This window comes from Quercus robur, chromosome 8 (genome assembly GCF_932294415.1).
Source record: "Quercus robur chromosome 8, dhQueRobu3.1, whole genome shotgun sequence".
NCBI lineage: Eukaryota > Viridiplantae > Streptophyta > Magnoliopsida > Fagales > Fagaceae > Quercus > Quercus robur.
The window spans coordinates 17,500,875-17,520,781 of NC_065541.1; the positions used below are offsets into that span (position 1 = coordinate 17,500,875).

The 19,907-nt window shown below is 32.2% G+C and overlaps 1 protein-coding gene across 1 annotated transcript; it reads right to left on the minus strand.

Moving 5' to 3' along the window:
* Positions 1-12,406: 12,406 nt before the first annotated feature.
* On the minus strand, positions 12,407-17,000 carry LOC126694839 (G-type lectin S-receptor-like serine/threonine-protein kinase At4g27290). The gene is made up of 7 exons (XM_050391350.1): positions 15,674-17,000; positions 15,426-15,539; positions 14,248-14,441; positions 13,781-13,991; positions 13,438-13,672; positions 13,185-13,332; positions 12,407-12,864 (listed from the first exon to the last, which is right to left on the minus strand). Exons 1-7 carry the CDS (start codon positions 16,974-16,976, stop codon positions 12,556-12,558), a joined length of 2,514 nt encoding a protein of 837 aa, XP_050247307.1. The 5' UTR covers positions 16,977-17,000; the 3' UTR covers positions 12,407-12,555.
* Positions 17,001-19,907: the final 2,907 nt, after the last annotated feature.

The window sequence follows — 19,907 nt, forward strand, 5'->3', positions numbered from 1 at the left end:
TCAAAATAATTTTTTTTTTTTAATAGTTCCGTCTGCCACGTAGGACTTTGCCGTTAGGACACTGACGGAAAGAACTAAAATGAAAGGTGTTTTTCTAAATAGGAATTAAAAGCGGTGAAAAAAAAAAATAGAGACCGAAGTGGGAATTGCGTGAAAATGTAAGGACGAAAATGGGTTTTTCGCCTTTACCTTAAATTCTAAGAATCATGATCAAACTATGTAATTTAGACTAATGAATATCGACATTTTATCAAAATGATGCGATGAGCCTCATTCATAAGAATTTTCTCCGTAGAAAGACATCCAAAGACAACGATATTTGAAAGTGTAACGTCCATTCTTTCAATATAAGGAAAATGATATTCTGCATTGAGGAAGACTTGGGTACCCAAAAAATTCTATTTTGTTTGGCGTTCCCAAAAAATATACTTAGGTGACTTTATTTCCCTTAAAATTTGGGGTTATTTTTAATTTGCAAAGTCACATGAGTTTCAAAATTTTCAATTTTAATAATTTAAGTTTAATTACATGCTTTTTATATTGTCAACCATTTATGTTATTATTCTAGTGATGTGTCTTAATAGATGACACTTATTTATTATTTAACTTTCCAATTACTTGTTTCTCAAAAAAAAAAAAAAAAAAAAAAAAAACTTTCCAATTACTTAGCATAATGAACTTATATGGGTTACAAGTCTTAATGGATGACACTTATTTGTCACTTAACTATTAGATTGCCAGTAAAAATGGATGCCATGGTTAATATGAAAACGAAATCAAACATGAAGGGAAAAGATAAAAACAATTCCAAACTTTAAAGGTCAAATATATATAAATATATATATATATATTTTTTTTTTTTTTTTTGAAAAACAAACTAATTTTTAAATACACACTTTTATTATACCCTTTCACCAAGTTCAAAAATATTCTTCAGAAAGAGAAAAAACTCTTTACTTCTTAATGAATCTAAAAAAAAAAAATTACGTATAAACATGCATCATATATCCAATCTAATTTAGTTGGAAGATAAACATCACTATGAAGGAAAATTTGAGGGAGATTAGAATGACGTGTGTTCTAAGATCACTCCTATTCATAGATAAGTATACCCGCTGTCATGGAGAGTCACAACCTTAGGAAGAGTTCTGTTAAAGAACTACAATCCTTCTCCAAACTATAAATTGTATCATGAAACAAACCATCAATTCATAGGTGGAATATTAATTTAAGAAAATGAAAGCATCAAAAATGAAATTTCGACCTTTTGTTTTAGGATAATCTAAAAACACAAGAGTGAATAGTGCACATATATAGCGACAAAGTTAAAAAGATGCCAAGAGATTGCATGAATTGATGTGACCACCCCTGCTACAAAACTTGATACAACTCACACAACCATAAGAAGATGATGAGGTGACGAAGGAATAGATAGGAAAAACAAACAAATTTCTTAACCTAGGGGGAATTATATCAACTTATGAATCTCCACCTTAAAAGTCGCTACTTTAAAGCAACGGTGCGGGGCATCATCCTCAAACCACACAAAATAGGATTTCCAGTTCGTTCTTCTCACAACACCAAAAAGTTCAAAAACAATTGATATTATCTCTTTAATTTTTTTTTTCTAAATATAAAATTTGATAACTATGGTAATAGACATTTATTATAATAAATATTTATTACAATTGTATTTGTATATGAAACTATTTATTTTTTTACCCCCCCACACACACACACACATATATATATATAAGGACTGAATTTGGATTGGACCCAATATAGGATTGAGTTTTAGCCCAATCAGCCTAAACAATGAATTTGTAGAGCGTGAACGAAAGAACTAGATCTACTTCAAAAGAAAGACAATGAAATTTGCTGATTTAAGAGCATTAAACACAAATAAGATAAGAAAATATGTCCTCAGCATGGCCTGAGGAGCTTATATTATAATGTTTCATTGATGAACAAAGTTACAAGAGTTCATAGTATTATTATAAAGATTTCTTGATTTTTTCCTATCCTGCTTTTTTAGGCCACCTTCCCATGCTATATACTACAATCTTGGTATCATTCCTACCATACACGTGTAGGTTAGATTCCAGGAACTCCTTTTTGTCCCATTCAACACCTCCCAGAACCATCAACTAGTAGCTGTAAGGCTGCTTGACCACTGTTCAGGCATCACCTCTACATTAATGCGGCCAGAGAGTTAGTTAGGAGGCATTTAATGTAGATGTAGTAACTTTTGAAGATATTTGTTGCCTCCCTTTGCTCATCCCTTATCCAATGTCCGACTCTTAGTTGTGATGCAAACTTAAAGGATGACCGGGATGATAAGACATTCTAATTGATCTCAGATCTCCGTTTCGGAGATGACTTTTCTCCTTGGACGTATTTTGGACTATCACATACAATCTTTATTTCTTCTTCTTATACCATTCCCATTATAGCCATATTTGACCATCCTCGGATTGGTTGATGTCCTCAGTTTGGGCCATAGGCCCAATTCATACAGTTTTAATAATACCTTCTAGACAATTGGCCCCCACAATATATATATATATATATATATATATATATATATATATATATATATTTTATATCAAGATTCAAATGAAGGATGTAGATATGAGATTGAGATTATAAAATTAAAACTTGATTAAAAAATTTATATTAAAATAATGACATGACAAAAATATTAAATTTCAAAGTTTATGTAGCAACATTCAAAAATGTAAACAAAAAGTAAAATGATTTAATTTTATATGTAGAGATTAATTTCTCATTATTAATTTCATTAAACTTCTATTAGATATTCTCTCATTATCAATCATTCTGATTTGTTCCTTCAATGAACTAATTATCTTTTTTTCCTTATTAGTCATTAATAAAGTACATAAAAATTACCATCAATCTCTATGTACCGATTTTATTTGCAAATCATAATATATAAGTCCTTTAAAAAAAAAAAAATCATACTTATCATTTGAAATTCGTATTCCCATTTAAATTGTCTATAAATATTACGTATAATAAAAATCAACTGAATTTAATAAAAGTTTTGCCAATAGAAGAAAAAACAGAGAAAAAAAAGAAGATAACGGTGCATAACACTGGTTGTAAATTAGTTAATTACTTATTTTAAAGTAAAAATAATACTATTTTGAGAAACTTTTATTGAAAATTTTCTCAGAAGGTGTAATTTCCAACCTTCCATTCTAAAAATGTGATAGAAATGGTGAAATTCGAATTTTGTAAAACATTTTGGATGAAAATTTGTGAAAGCAGCATTGTTATCAAATAAAGGTAAAAAAAAAAAAACTATCTTAATTCAGTTATTGAGTAGAAAGATTTTTTTTTTTTTTTGGTTGAAGAAACCAAAAAAAAAAAAAAAAAAAAAAAGGGATGGCATTGCCACAAAGATGAGAATTAGGGGGACAAATATGTTGGCAATAGAAATACAGTTAGGTTCGGCCCATTGACAAATTTCTTAGATTTCTTCACTGTGCACGATTGGGTTTGTCCTTCATAGGCGCACGGCCCCACTTGTTTTAGCTGGACCTGGCCCATTTCTTATTCCAGTCAAGTAGTGACTTAGACACAACTTCTTAAATGCTATTATAACTTAGTTTCTTAATCAGATTCAACCGCATAGTTGCATTGACCAATGAGCTACTTGGTTGAATTTATTCTTTTAAAGGATAACATTATTTGTTACAAAAGTCAATATAACTATTTAAACCTTAATCATGATTTCCAAGTTTTTCAGGCTAAATTATTATTATTATTATTATATTTATTCCAAAAAATGGCATCTGCCTTGGCCTTGGTCTTCTTTTGGGTGTAGGCGCCTTTCAAGACTAGCCCTCCATCTTTAGAGACCAAGTTTGTGTCGTTACTATTACTGATGAATTGAGATTGAGTAATGATATTAGCAACATCGAACAATAAAAAGTACAAAAGAAGCAAACTGGAACTCAAAATCACAGAAGCAAAGATGTCCACTGCTTACAATTCTTAGATTTCTAGCCAAAACGTAATGGCTTGTTTGGAAGTTTAGAGAGGGAGGAGAGTAGAGGGGAGTAAATGGGAGGAGAGTAGTAGGAAGGAGAGTAGAGGGGAATGGTTATCCTCCACCTTGTTTGGATGTTTTTAAAATTGGTAAGGGGGAAAAGAGTAATTAGTCCTTTCTCTTATTTGGATATTTTAAAAATTAGGATGGAAATGAGAGGAAATGATTTAAATAGACAAATTTAACCCTGTTTGAAAATGCACTTGCAACATTGGTTTATGGTTAATTTGTTATATTAAATAATTATTTAATCAACATTCTCATTCCATCAAATGCCACTAATAAAAGTATAAAACTACTATTAACTATTATAAAATAATTTTTATTACCTCAAAAAAAATTATAATAAAAATAAAAATAAATTTTCTTTATTGTATATACTTGTGATGGGGTTTTGGTGGAAATGTTGAAATTGGTCAATATGCCACTCTGCTTCGAAGTGTCACTCTCTACACTCACAATCTTCTTCACTCCCCTCCCAGGCTCCCATTCAAAACAACCCAATTCCAAGTCCTTCCTCACTCGCTGCCTTGACTCGACCCCGACTCAAACTCAGGTTCTACTCCTCTAAGAACGACTCGTCCTCATTGTAAGGTTGAATTTTATCAACCATCTTGTTGGCTTTATTCCATGCCAAATTTGTTTGTATTTTAGCAATTAGTAACCCTGTATTTAGGTGGGAATCATGTAAGGGTAGTGTGTGAGAGAGTGTGAAGAAATGCTCAAGATTATGCAAAGAAACAGGGACTCGTAACTGGATCTTGCGGGTGGCTCGCAACTTGCAAGTCACTAGAAGTTGCACACGTGCCAAACATGCCAAAAGTTGAAGCGTCATGCTAGTTGTTGCATTACAAGACAAAAGTCTCAGGCTGGCCAGGGCGTTAGCTCACGACTTGAACTCGCGACTCAGTCTAGTCGTGAGGCCAAGTCGCCAGACCACCTTGTTTGGGAAAAACTGACTCTTCACATTCCTTTCTCACCCCATTATATATAGACCCTTATACCCACGAAATGTAGAAAGCTTCCAGAGAGAATTTTGAGAAAGAAACCTTAGAGAAAAACAAGATTGACTCATCCCCAATCTTCACATAGAGACTCTTCAAATTCGTCTACTCTCACCCTTTCCATTGTTACATCCTTGAGAGGTACATTACCAAAACCTTTTCTCACCATACCCATATTTATGAGAAGGCTGTTTGGTACTTTAGGAAGCAGTTAAGCAGGGACTAATTTCATATTGGTTGATGCTATGGTCAGTAGCGGAATCCAGTAAGCTAAAGAAAAAATAGGTTCGGCGTAACCTCGTTGGAGTATGAGTTTGGAAGGCTTAGGTACACTGGGTAGATTAGGCTTGGAGGGTCTTTTGTTGTTCATGTATCCCAACTACATTCTTTAGTGGATTATTTACCGCTTGGAGGGCGGCGGAGAGGTTTTACGTCGAGGGCTTCGGTTTCCTCTTCGATAACACATTGTGTGTTGTCCTTGTGTTTGCATCTCTCTTCTCTTAATCTTTGCCATTTAATTTCTACTGTGTATGTGATTTTATTTGGTTTAGATTGTTTATCAATTATGTATTAAACTTATGTTCATATTCTGCACATTAATTGTTTGATATTAAGCTTGAATTGGTAATTTGGAAATTGAGGGTCTAAACGTTCATAGTGTTTTATACAATTATTGAACTTTCACTCATCCTCATCCACTGAAAACCCTAGCTTTGCTCCAGATCCAGAGACCAGCTTGGCAACTCGTATTGTAGTTTTCGCTTCGCTTTGTTGACTAAATCATTGGTTTTTGAGTTCAAATTGTGGTGTCGTGTTCTCGATCTTGTGCTTTTTTCAGGTTACAGCTTTGAGATTTTGAGAAAAAATTTGTGGCTTTAATTTTTGTTTGGATGCTCTGAAAATGGAGGAAAAGGAAAAGGAATTGAAATTTGAGTATTGTGTATTTTGTTTGTTGTTTTGTTTGTTAGAAAATAAAACTTATAGTTTTGCTAGGCTTAGTTACACTTTTTGAAAGAGAAAAGTGTTTGTTTTTGGTGGCTTTTCCGGTTATGAATTTCTAAAAGTTTAGTATTAAATTATTTATTTTCTCAGAAAACAAACAAAGATTATTTATATAATTGGTTTGTAATTTTGTTAATTTAGAAAGGGTAATTTGGGGAATTCATTTGGCCAATAATTTATCTACTCTACTCTCCCTCCAAATCTCTCTAATTTGGGGGAATTAAAAATGAGGAGTTAGAGATAGTTGAAACCCCTCCAAATCCCTCTTCTTTCCTTAAAAAACTTCCAAATAAGGTAATTAAATTACTCTTCCTCACTTTATTCTACTTCTCCTTCCTTTTTAAACATCCAAACAGAGCATAAAAGTTAGACGCTTCAAATGGTGGTTCTGTCTAGCATTGACTCAGTCACTTTAAAAAGAACTGGCTTGTTAGAAAATTCTTCATTTTTATTTTTTATTTTTTTGAACAAGAATTTCCTTTATGGTTCCCTTTTGTAGATGTTGCACATTTTTTGTAGTGCACCGTGGTCCCCTCCGACTATTTATGCACCAGCATTTGGAATTATACAGTAGGATTACTTACATTTCTTGATTTTTTTTTTTAATTTTAAAAAATGACATTTTTTTTAGGCAAAAATATAAAACACCCCTTTAAATTTCATTAAAATTTATTTAAGGCCTTTGATCTTACTTTCGTTCATTCCAATCTTTTAAGTTTCAAAATTATTCAATCAAGTCCTCTGTTTAACTCTGATAGTATACTTTGTTAGTCTGGTTTTTTAGTGATTTCCTGAATATTTTATTATTATTTGAAATTAAAAAAAAAAAAGAAGATGATTAATAAAAAGAAGAAGAAGGAGAATGTGGAACTCCCTCTTTTTCGGTGCCAAAGCTAGGTGCCAAACAGAGCGATCCCTCTAGATTCTCAACATCCAGCTTTGTTTCTCACAAAACTAAAAAAATCACCCAAAATACCCAAACACCCAACAACAGAGATCAAAAATTGGCTTGACATAGAACTAAAATCGCTCTAGTAACCCCAAAAACAACAACAAAAAGAAACTGTCTATAGGTCCGGCTATATTGTTGGTTTAGAAACTATAAAGGAGGACCGGATTAGGGGTCACATTAGAGCTGAGATTGAACGCATTAGGCCAGTAATGATTCAAAGCTTGTGTTTGTAGATTGACCCCAAAATTATAAAGAAAAAAGAAAAAAAATGTCGTTTTTTTTTAATAATAATATAATATTCAAAAAATACTAAAAATAACCAAAACTAACGGTTTGAGGGGAGATGTAAAGTTAGAGGACTGAAATGGTTTCTAGTGAAATCTGGAGAGTTAGTTTTGTATTTTAGCATTTTTTTTTTTAATTTTATTTTATACCAAAAACCTTGTATCTCAACTTGCATCTTATACTGTTTCTAGGGAAGATATACAAGATTTTCATTTTGTTGGTGAAAAAGTTGTTCTAAATAATTTGGCAGTTAAATTCATTCTAGCAATAATCAACTGTCCGATACTTTTACCAAGGGCTTATTTTGTCAACCTTTTATTCAATTAAAGAACAAATTGATGCTTACTTATATGTGCATTAGTTTGAGGGGAGATTCAACATCATTAATGAAACTAGCACCATTCAGCCAGTCGATACTCACCTCTAAGAGCATCAATATCCGGAGTTGTAAATCTCCAAATATGCTAAATTTTAGCAACAAACCTCTAAAAAAATGCATTATTTGGACTACCAAATTGTGCCAATCGTAAAATTTTTTACAATATTGCTATAGTACCATCCTATATGTAAGATGGTACTGTAACAGAATGGTATAATAAAAAATTGGGTTTTATTGTTTGATTCTTCTTCTCTCTCTTTTGTTTTGCTCCCTCCTCTTCAAACCCAAAACTCATGGTGGAACACCATCACCAAGGCACCATGGCCGGACCATCGTCATAGGCCACCGCAACCCACCTAACCAAGCCACACTTCTTCGGCTTCTCTTTGTGGGTCATGGGTCGTTGTTGGTCTCTCAAGTCTAGCTCTCTCCTTTGGCTCATGGGTCTCTCAAGTCCAATTATGGTTCATGGGTTGTGGCTCTCTCAGTGATGGATTTTGGGTGTGGGTATGGGTGGTGTTGGGTTTGCTTGCTAATGGGTTTTGGGTTTTGGTGATGTTTTGGCTGTGGGTGGTGTTGGGTTTGCTCCTTTTTTTTTTTTTTTTTTTTTTTAGTGGTGGTGGTTTGATGAGTGTGGGTGTGGTTGGGTTTGTGACTAATGTGGTGGTGGTGGTGGCGGGCGGTTGCCATGGTGGTGGTGGGTTTAATGAGTGTGGGTATGGTTGGATTCGTGATTGATGTGGTGGTGGTGGTGGGGGTTGCCATGGTAGAGGTGGTGATGGTGGGTTTGATGAGTGTGGGTATGGTTGGATTTGTGACTGATGTGGTGGTGGTGGTGGTGGGGGTTGCCGTGGTGGAGGTGGTGATTGATGGCGATGAAGGGGTGATGATTGATAGTGGTGGTGGGTTTGATGAGTGTGGGTGTGGTTGGGTTTTTTCTGGTGTTGCTAATCAGTAGTGGTTGTTGGTTGCTTAAGAGGAAGAGAGGCAGAGGAAGAGGAAGAGAGAGAGAGAAATAGTAAAAAAGGAATATTTAAATAAAGTTGCAATAAAAAAAGAAAAGTAAAAGAGTTTGGAATGTTGGGTGTGTTGTAAAATGGTATAGTATAATAGATAAAAGTAACTTTTAAGATAGTAAAATGAGATATTTTGTAGAAAGCAAATGCTAATGCTCTAAGTCAAGATTGTAGAACTTGTAGGGTTAAAGGCATATTTTGCCAAATAGCATAATTTTAGGAAATATTTTGGAAAAAAGCATTGAGACAAACTTATTTAGTTATGTAGCATTTTTTTGGGAACTCGAGTTTGACATTATGGCAATCTAATCAAACATAATGCTTGGAATTTGAGTTTGAAAGTCCAGTTTGATAAACTTAAGTTCCAAAAAAATGCTACATAACTAAATAAGTTTGGTCAGGTACTATTTAGTAAATTCCTAAAATTATGCTATTTAACAAATTTTCTTAGGGTTAAGAATTTAAGATATCAAGGGTTACAGTGGGCTGCAATTAGTAGCATTGGTCAGTTAAGATATAACTATTCGAATTGGTCAGTTAAGATATAACTATTTGAAAACAATTTTGTAACTAACTATTAGTTATGGCTTTTTCTCCCATGTATTATTTTAAAATGTGTTTATATACTAAGAACATGTTTGGTAGACTGTAAAAGTAATTATATTGGAATAGGGGAATAAATATTACAAGGAATATAAGATGTTATAATGTAATACTTATTACTATTTATTTGTTTGGTGACAACACAATAATAGAACTCTGAAGACAACGAAATGACTATTCAAAAAAAAAAAAACAAAAAAAGACAATGAAATGAAAGCATTTTAAATCAAACTTAAGATATATTTTAGGAAATATCTTATTCATATAATTATATTTCCTAAAAAATAATATTTTTTAATTTTGAAAGAGAGATTAGTTGTTTTTTTATGATTTTTTATTTTTATTTTTATAATTGTTATGTGCATATGAAAAATTTGTTTATTTGAAAATATATTAATTTTAGAAATTAATATACCTAATAAAGAATAACTATTACAACCCTTTTAGAGATGAATAGTTATTTCTCATTTTAAAGAATAGATATTTATAAGGAATGACTATTCCCTGTATTAAAAAAATAATTAAATTACTGAATAGCTAAACCATATGAATAACTATTATATTACAGTATTTATTACAGTCTACCAAATATACCATAACAGTGTACATATTGTATACTCAATGAGAATAGAATCACTCTTCTTCACTTAATCCTCTCTTCGTTTTTATCTTTGTTTTCTGCTTCTTCTAATTCTACAGTTTCTACTTTTGTGATTTAAACCTCTCCTATTGAAAGAGAAAATTGGAGAGAAAAGAGAGCTTTATTGCCAAGGACAATTTTGCATTGTTAGTAGACTTCAGCCACAACCTTTCTTTTTTCAAATTTTTTTTTTGGTCCTGCAGTTGCTCCTATCCTATTACAATTAAATTTAACTACTTTTTTTTTTTCTTTTCTTTATCCAAAATCTAAATGAGCAATTTACCAATGTTTTAGTGTTCTTCACAATTCAAGTCTGTTTGGGATCTGCTTATTTGGCTAAAACTGAAAACTTTTTGCTGAATGTATTATAGATAAAGGTAAAAGTTAGTTAAAATAGTACAGTGAGATCCATGAATAATACCAAAAAGTGTAGTAGGGTTCGTGAATAGTAGCAAAAATAAGCTGAATAATAAAATAAGCTGACTTTTTAAGCTGAAGCCAAACGCACACTTCATTTGGGATTTTTTTTTCTTTATGTTTTAATATTTTATTTTAACTAATTTAATAAATTGAATTTTTTATATATAAAAATAAATAGAGAGAAATAAGTTAAAATAAAGTAATAATAAAATTTTTTTTTGGAGAAACAAACACACACATAATATGTGTGTGTTAAAAATAAATTAATAATTAGATTGTGTTACTTTCATAATGTGTCCAATTATTTCTTATATGCTATGTAATAGGGGCATAAGAGTAAATTGATACAAATTACATTTTTTCATTCTCTCACCTTTCTCATCAACCAAACAAATAAGTATTCCATCCTTCCAATTTAACTATAAACCCATCACCAATTGAATAATTATTTTATCGTGTCAGCTTGTATTGATAATTAAGCTTTTTTTTTTTTAATTTTTTTATATACATATATTTTTTTATTTTTATAGGAAGGTGTTCATAATTAAGCTTGTGTTGATAGTTATTCTTCACTTAAAAGAGAGGGGGAAAAAAGCTTGTAGGATTGCATCTTATATCCCACTAATGTGGACTCCTAATCCATTAGGAATACAATTGAAAAAAAAAAAAAAACAAAAAAAAACTATGATAGCATACCAAACGAAAATCACATTATCTAATTTTAATCATCTTCATTTGGTACCTCAAATATGGACGCTGGCACAGAGTTACAATCCCACACATATAAAAAAAAGACCATCAAATCTTATCCCAAAAAAAAAAAAAAGAAAAAAAAAAGAAAAAGACCATCAAAATAAAATGTGGGTTTTCTTATTAATCTCTAATCTTTGATCTCAGAGAGGACAAAACCCTATGGGCCCCAAATGACTGTGCTGGTACGAATGCCGCAAGCCCAAAATAGTGGAACCGAGAAACCCACTTCAAAAGTAAATGGACAAACCTCAAACATGGCCACAGGCACAGAGTTAGCTGATCTTAGTGACTCTTATTTCCTTGAATCAGCCACTTTCACAATCCCATTCGCACATTCAGACTCAGATTCTGAACGGTAACATGAAATTTTTTGTGATTCAGTTTAATATATATATTAAAGTTGGTTTGCCCTTACAAACTAACATCAATCTGTTTGTCTCTAATGGAGAGGATCCATTCAGAACTTTTTTTTTTTTTTTTTCATAAATATAAAAGAATTAACATTTATATTTGTTTATTTTCTCTAGCTTTTTCTTTTAGTGCTCAATAAAGAACTTGACATTTCTTTACTGGAGCAAAGCCTTTTGTAGTCCCACTCTAATCATACTAATCGTGTGATAAAAGTTGTAAGCAGTAGCGATTGTAGCTAAACTTTTTTTTTTTTTTTAATTGACTGTAGCCAAATTAATTAAAGCTAATTCTGTCTTCTTTCTTGATGTCAAGTCCAATTTTTGATGATAGCCTGTTTCAATTAAGTACTTGGATATATTTTTCAGTAACAAAACCACTTAAGGTGGATCGTAACAGCTTCTGTTTGTTCTTCTCTTTCAAGGAGTGTAGATAGTTTGAAATCCTAGTATTGTACTTCCTAAATATATTTCTTTTGGGGAAAAACTTAGATACAATTTCTTAAATGCTACTATAGCTTAATTTCTTAATCAGATTCAATCACGTAGTTGCATTGACCAATGAACTACTTGGTTGAATTTATTCTCTTTATAGGAAGATAACATTGTTTATATTGCATTAGTCAATATAATTATGTGCTTGTATTTAATTTGAAAACCTTAATCATGATTTCCAAGTTATTTAGGCTAAATTATTATTACTATTATTTTTATTAAAAAAAAATGGCATCTGCCTGCGCCTTGGCCTTTTTTGGGTGTAGACTTTCAGCAGTGGCCCTAAGGCCCTCCATTTCAGTCCATGAATATCCTTATGCAGTTATGCTAAAAATAGAAGGAGAAGAAGAGGAGGTATATAATGACAGCAGGAGAAACAAGAAGAAGCTTTTAATGTAGGACTTGACAGACAACAACATGGCAGTGAGCCAATGATATTATAATATTATTTTTTATTTAAAACATACTTAGATAACACGATGAACAATTGAGGTATGATCACCAAAGTCTAAGACTCTAAATTGTTATCGAGCTTCCAAAATTGAGGCTGTCACATCATTTACAGAACAAATTTCTGGCTTTTTCTTAGATGAACCCAAATCCTCGATATCTCTGGCAAATGAAAATGCTGGTTTTTTTGGTGAAGGTAGAAGTGTAGGTTCCTTATTGAACATCGAGATCACATCTGATATGGTAGGCCTATCAGCTGCATTTTCTTGGACGCAAAGGAATGCTATGTTTATATATCTCAAAAGGACATTTGCAGGAGGAGTATCTCCAAGGATTGGATCCATCAACTCCAACGACTTATTGCTTTTCCACAAATCCCATGCCTGAAGAAAATTTATTATCAAAATTAAAAGTAAGTGCCATTTATGATGCTTATCATATTATACATTACAAATAAGAAGAATTGCAAACTGAATTAAAGGAGCATTAGAAATGATCTTGGGTAAAACACTGAAAAGTAGCTACTTAAGTTTAGAGGAAACTCAATTTGACACTGGATATATAACTTTTAAATCAACATTACAGAATTAGAAGATAATCCTTTGAAAAGTCAAGAGATGGTATAATGCACACACGGACTCAAATGGTCAAAAACATTTTCTAAGCTTTTGTTAACTTAAAAGTAAGAGGGCCCATTACTCACATATCCAATAAGATTGATAGAGCCACTCTGATAGAATCCAGTATTCTTCTTGCCACTCAAGATCTCTAACAATAATACTCCAAAACTAAAGATGTCAGATTTAATTGAAAAGACGCCTTCCATTGCATATTCTGGGGACATATAGCCACTATATTTCATTGCAAAACAAATTAGTTAGTAGCTTCATTGTGAATACTTTGTATTTATTACTGATATTTGCTATAGAACATATATACTTATGGATTATACTTACTAAGTCCCCATTATTCGGTTGGTTGCTTGTGACCCATTCCCACAAAAAATTTTTGCCAATCCAAAATCTGATATCTTAGGATTCATGTCTTTATCCAGCAAGATGTTGCTAGCCTTCAAATCTCTATGAATGATTTGTAACCTGGAATACTGATGGAGGTAAAGAAGCCCTTGAACAATCCCTTCAATGATGTGAGTTCGGGTTGCCCAATCTATTATCCCGTATCTAATTGGATCTGTCTCGATACCACATAAAGATAATAAGATGGAGATAGGAAATAATTGGTGGGCATAATGTAAGCAGATGACTTCGAAAGTAATTAAGATTGTGTTAAACTACATACCAAAAAGGAAATAATCTAAGCTTTTATTGGGCAAATATTCATAGATCAAAATCTTTTCATTTCTTTCAATGCAGCAGCCAAGCAGTTTCACAAGATTTTTGTGTTGGAGTTTGGCTATAAGCATTGCCTCATTTTTCAACTCTTCCCATCCTTGTCCAGATTTTCTCGAAAGTCTTTTTACTGCTATTGATTGTTCATTCAGCAAGGATCCCTGAAAATAATTCTTTTAACTTAGTATTTGATTAAACCTTGGGAAGAATCCACATCAAACAATTATTATAGGTTGGATACTAGTGTTAGAGGTATTAGGCTTACAATATAATTAGGCCTCGCCCATATATACCTAATACCAGTTTCATTCAAGTATTAGGACATCAATATTTGTATTAAAGGTTAGATTGTTGAATGTTATATATTACTTTAGAATTTCTCTTCTAAGATCAATATGGGTAGTTATTGAAACTTACTTTGTAAACAGGTCCAAAACCACCCTCTCCAAGTTTATTTGAGGCACTGAAGTAATTAGTAGCGGTAGATACACTAGAAAAACTGAAGAGTGGAAGCTCCATTTCCTTATTTCTACCTTTTCCAGCCCACTTCTTGTTGATTAGTCCTCGTTGTATAGCCCTGTCGCTGAAATCAAATGATATCAAGTCCTCCCCTGCTTGATCAAGAAGATAGTTCCGATTAGTCTAAGTTGTGTGGTTTTGTTTCTCAAATCAAATTATAACAAGTCCTCCCCTACTTAATTGTGAAGATGGTTCCTCTAATCTAATCCTAAAATGATTCATAAAAGCCGTCATGACTCAAATAATAACTAAGTTCTGTCACATGGTTGCAAAGGAATATATATACATATGATTTCAAAAGCATTTAATTGTTTTGTTGAAATCCTTGATGAGTTCTTATGCCGGCAGCAGGAAGTAAATGAGCTGCTTGAGCCCACATATATTTACTTGCTTGAGTGGACTTTGGTCTTTGCTTGAGTGAGCCGCTTCAGTCAACAATACTTCGAACAACCACAAGTACAAGTTTAACCCCTTTTTACATCAAATAAAATATATCAAGAGATTTACCAACACTCATATTTGCTTGTTATCTTTTAAATTTATCTTTTCGATTAGAATTAGACTCAATTGTATATGCCTCATTACGTTAATGAAAGTAAGTTCCCTTCCAATGTTTTACTTTTCATGCAATTAGTTAATTGTAGTCTCAAGTTTTTTTTTTTTTTTTTTGCAACTATGAATACTTCGAATTAGAATAGAGCATACTGACTTAGCCTTGAAAATGCTTGTTTTAAGTTCTTCACTTAGTCCTACTTATCATATCAAAAGTAACTTAGCCCTCGAGGATAGAATCAGACGCAGCCTTGAAGTGCAAAATTTTCTATCAAATAAACACACTTGCTGCAAGTACTACAAGTGATTCAAGGTTGCACAAAATCCTGGTCTAGTGATAGTTTGGCTTGCGTAATTCTTTCAAAAAAAACTAGTTTAATGACGCAATTTTCCTCTCCCAAAAAAAAAGAAAAAAAAAAATGCTATACAACACAGCTTTTCTTGTTCAACTATCTTATTAGGTGCTCTGTACGTTTATAGAAGTTATATCAAAGAACCTTTGTAAAATGACTTCGTAATATTACCTCTGAAGTTTGACCTTTTGCAAATGCAGTAGGGAATCAAGAGTACCCCAAAAACTACGGCAATGGCAACCACAACTATCATTATCACCTTCATCTTTTGCTTGTTTTTCACCTCTTTTTGATTGAATTTGCGATAGAAAAGCAAAAATAGATTATTAATGCAATAAAACCGACGGAAACAAAGATTTTAGCTTCAATGGCATGTCAAAATATGAATTAAAGAGCAACGAAGACTATAGGCACATTACCTTTCTCTGAAGCGGACATTCGAATATATACATTCTGACTATCAACATCCATGCTGTTATCATCTGCAATCTGTCTAATATCAAATAGATCCCCAAACCACATGGCGCATCCACTTATTCCGTATCTGATATTTGAGTATGTATAAGCCGTACAGCTACAGTTGTTCAAACATTTGTCTCTGCATTCCTCAAAATCCATGCTTTCTTCCACCCAAGAATCCTTAGTATCTGGCGATTTGAGCCCAACAAATTTAACAAACGCAATTTTATCTTTATCGTGGCAGCTCAATTTCTTACTGCGTTCACATCCCTTATACCACTCTTCTGGGTTCCATGTTTGTAGTGATTTAGGCTTGAATCCTTCTACACATTGACAGACAGGTGACTCACCCATGATACAATTTCCATAAGCACCACATAAATTATAACTGTCACATTTGTCTTTTGGCAAATATAATAACATGCTCCATTCTTTTTTTTCTTCAACCCACGTGTAGACCTCATACTGTGATTGGTTCATAACTATTCTTGTGATTATTGCAGAACTTTGAGCCATGTCGAATGTGAATTGTACCTCGTCCTTGTTGTAGACAAAAGTGAAGCTGTAATCCCGGGTGGTCTGTAACTCTGGCATACCACTGAAAAAAAGGCCATTCCATGGGCCGGACCGGAAGCACTTCTGGGAGCCGTTCTTCATGACAAATTGAGGGTAATTATGAAGTTCAATCCCCCAGCTCAGTTCTCCAGGTGAGGGGTCATCTGAACTCTTCCATGAAGATAGATGCCGATTCAGACCAATCCTTAAGTCCCATCCAAGCTTCATCCCAGGTAGCCACGTATCAGAAGGATAGTCAAAGCTTTGCCACAAATAGCGTTCTGGGTTTCCTTCATTCTCTTCTCTTAACACTAGATTTCCAGAATCTAAAAGCTCAACAACTGGACTCCCTGCCTCTTTTGTTGAATTCGCCAACCTAGTAATAGACGTATTCTGGCTGAGAAGAACAAGACTACCTGAACTGTTTAATATCAACATGCCGGACGAGTCATTGATTGGGTTGAGCCGGTTTGCTACCCAAACAACCGTCTTAACTGGGATTTTGTTGTACCAAATTCCCAAGTAACGCTTAGAGGAATTACCGGGACTGAAGAACCCCAGGACAAAGCCTCCATCTTTAGAGACCAAGGTTGTGTTATCAATGTCACTGAGGAATTGAGATTTAGTAATGCTATCAGCAGCATCCGAGAATGCAAAGAAGAAAAGAAGCAAATTGGAAATCAACACCACAAAAACGAAGATGTCCATTGCTTGCTAGTCTTAAATCTCCTGGCTAACATGATATAGTTTTATTTATTATTTATTTATAATTTTAAATTTTATTTTATAAACATGATATAGCAATGGACGGCTTCAGGAATTTTTTTCAAAGTTTGAATCCCTTTGTTATAAAAGTCTCTTCTCCTCCTTATTTACCGACATCTTGCCTAAATAGGTAGCAATACAAACAAAACACTGAATCTTTGTCTATACTATAAACCAACCATTTTCTATTTGCATACCAATTAGAACTAACATAGTTTAATTTTTTCTTTGTCTTTTATAATGTCTTGTTCTGGGTGTTGCTTTTAAGTAGACCAGGATCACTACCCAATCCAATGCCATGGCCCACCCTAACTCAAGAGACAATAGCCAATCAATAGTCAACACAAATACACAATTGCATATTTACATATATACACTTAGAGCCTTCGCATTGGGCCCGTGACAAATCAAAATCATGTTTAGTACTTTGCTAATGTTCTCCTGACGGCACTTAGTTTCCAAACCTATTTACCTCATCTTTCTAAAGTGTCTCGGATTTCATTATTTGTCCAACGTCATTTATTTTAATCCACATCTCTAACGGTGTACAAGGTTGATATTATGGACTTCAGGAAACGACATTTCTACTAATATATATTGTTTTGTATTGTAATCATTCTTTTGAATTGACTATACAGTCTATAATGGTGGCTCTTTCTTGTCTTGGGAATGGTTATTTTCAGCTAACTTACCATAAAGCATGGCGGCATTATAAATTAGACTCATGTAAAATTGTACATGGAGGAATAGAGCCACATATTTCGCTGGACCTGTATGACTGGCTTCCTCCTGGCTTCCCTCTTAGACCTAAAATTCATTCTTTGTATTTTCCTGGAGTTGGAAATGCAAATACAATTAGATGATTTCTAGCTAGGTTCATTTAAATTCTATCTGTGCGTTGGTGGTACAGTTTTCTATTATATCCTGACTAACCGACGTCCTACGCGATGCTCGTGTATGCTATACACTTAATTTGAAATATTTAATAAAAATTTATTTACATTCTTGATTCTTGATTGTATGTTAGATTTATTTTCAAAGAATGCATTACATGTTATAACCGGGGACCACTGAGATTAGAAGACTAAAATGACAATTCACAAAACGAGAGAGAGAGAGAGAGAGAGAGAGAGAGAGAGAGAGAGAGTATTACCATTAGGGGGCCAAAGTATAAACGATTTTTATTTTTTTAATGCAAACAAGTATTTATTTAGTATTATCACAATATCAACAACAAAAATGCTAAAATTGCCACTAATCAATCAATATATATTATATATAAAAGCGGAGATCTCAAGTGAGAAAGTATAAGGTTCTGTCAAGTGGCACATTGTATGACATTCTTTTCATTTAGGCTTCTACCTTATCTAAATTTAGCATTTATGTCAAACTATTAAGTAATGACAAATGCATTTATTCAATGTATTAATAAAATTCAAAGAATTTGTATACATTTATAACTTTACATGCTTTGAAAAGATATGGATGGATCTAAAAAGTTATGGGAAATGTAGGAATTAAGAAAACTTTTTAATTTTCTATATAAGACTAAATTCAATGTAGAATTGCAAGATTCAGATTTAATGAATTGGGTAAATATTATTTGTTTCCACATTGGTCCAATGTAAATCCCCATTTCCATTGGACTTAAAAATTAAACTTCCATAATTTTTCTCACAATATCTTTTTTTTTTTTTTTTTCCTAAGAGGTATGTTAATTTTCAAAATATTATGTTCATCTTAAATATTTTGTTTAGATTTTATATATACGTTTTTACTTATGTAGCATTGTAATGTATTTAGGCTTATTTTTTCACATTATGTGCCAATTTATATTTTTGGTTTTCCATATGATGCATATACTTGGTAAGGATATGTTTTTGGTTGCTTTTAGTTCAATTAAAATTTAGAGGTTAAATTGTGATATTATTGCATCACTATACCTTTTTTTTTTTTTTTTTTGGTTGTATCATGAAATTCTAGAAGTTGTTATAGCTAACTATTATATAAATCATAAATCATACAAGAAAAATACCTAGGAACCAATAGGTTTGTAGGTAACAATGTGAAATGTGATCTAGTAACATTTCTTGGTTGCATAAATTAGAGGAATTCCCCCCCCCCCCCCCAATGTATTTAGTTTGAATTTAGTTTTAGTAGAAAACTTCATAGATTAAGTATGGCTAACAATAATAGTATTCATAAAATCAATGGCCAATAAAATCAATTGGCTAGTTTTACTAAAACTTTACAGACTAATGTGACAATAAACTAAATGTGATTAGTGTCACATCAATAGCATAATAAATAAATAAAAATACCAGTTATATTACAAAAAAATTTTAAAACTAATTTACCAATGAATGTGATCAATAAAACATCAACAATATAATAAATAAATTTCTTAATTACTAATTTGTTGTGTTTTAACATTGATACATCAATTTGTAATGCTTATGTAATCAAATTTATAATAGTGTTGAGTCATCATTAATAAAAAGACCCAAAATATTTTTTTTTTGAATTCTTTGCATTTTTCTTTTAAAAAATATCAAACAATGTAGCTAGGTTTTCCATAATTTACCATTCAAATATAAGTCATAACAATAGGGTATGTATATAATATTCTCAGAGTACAATAATGACTTAGTCTCCTCTCACATAATAATATTTCTTACTAATTAAATTCAATGTAATACATTATTCATGTGAGAGGAGGACATTAATATACCCGAAGTATTGTATAATTTTCACATGAGAATGATATAAATATATAGATATATATATATATATATATATATATATATATATATAATATTTATGTGAATGAATGAATTATAATTCCCATAAATTTTGAGTAAGACATGTGAACTT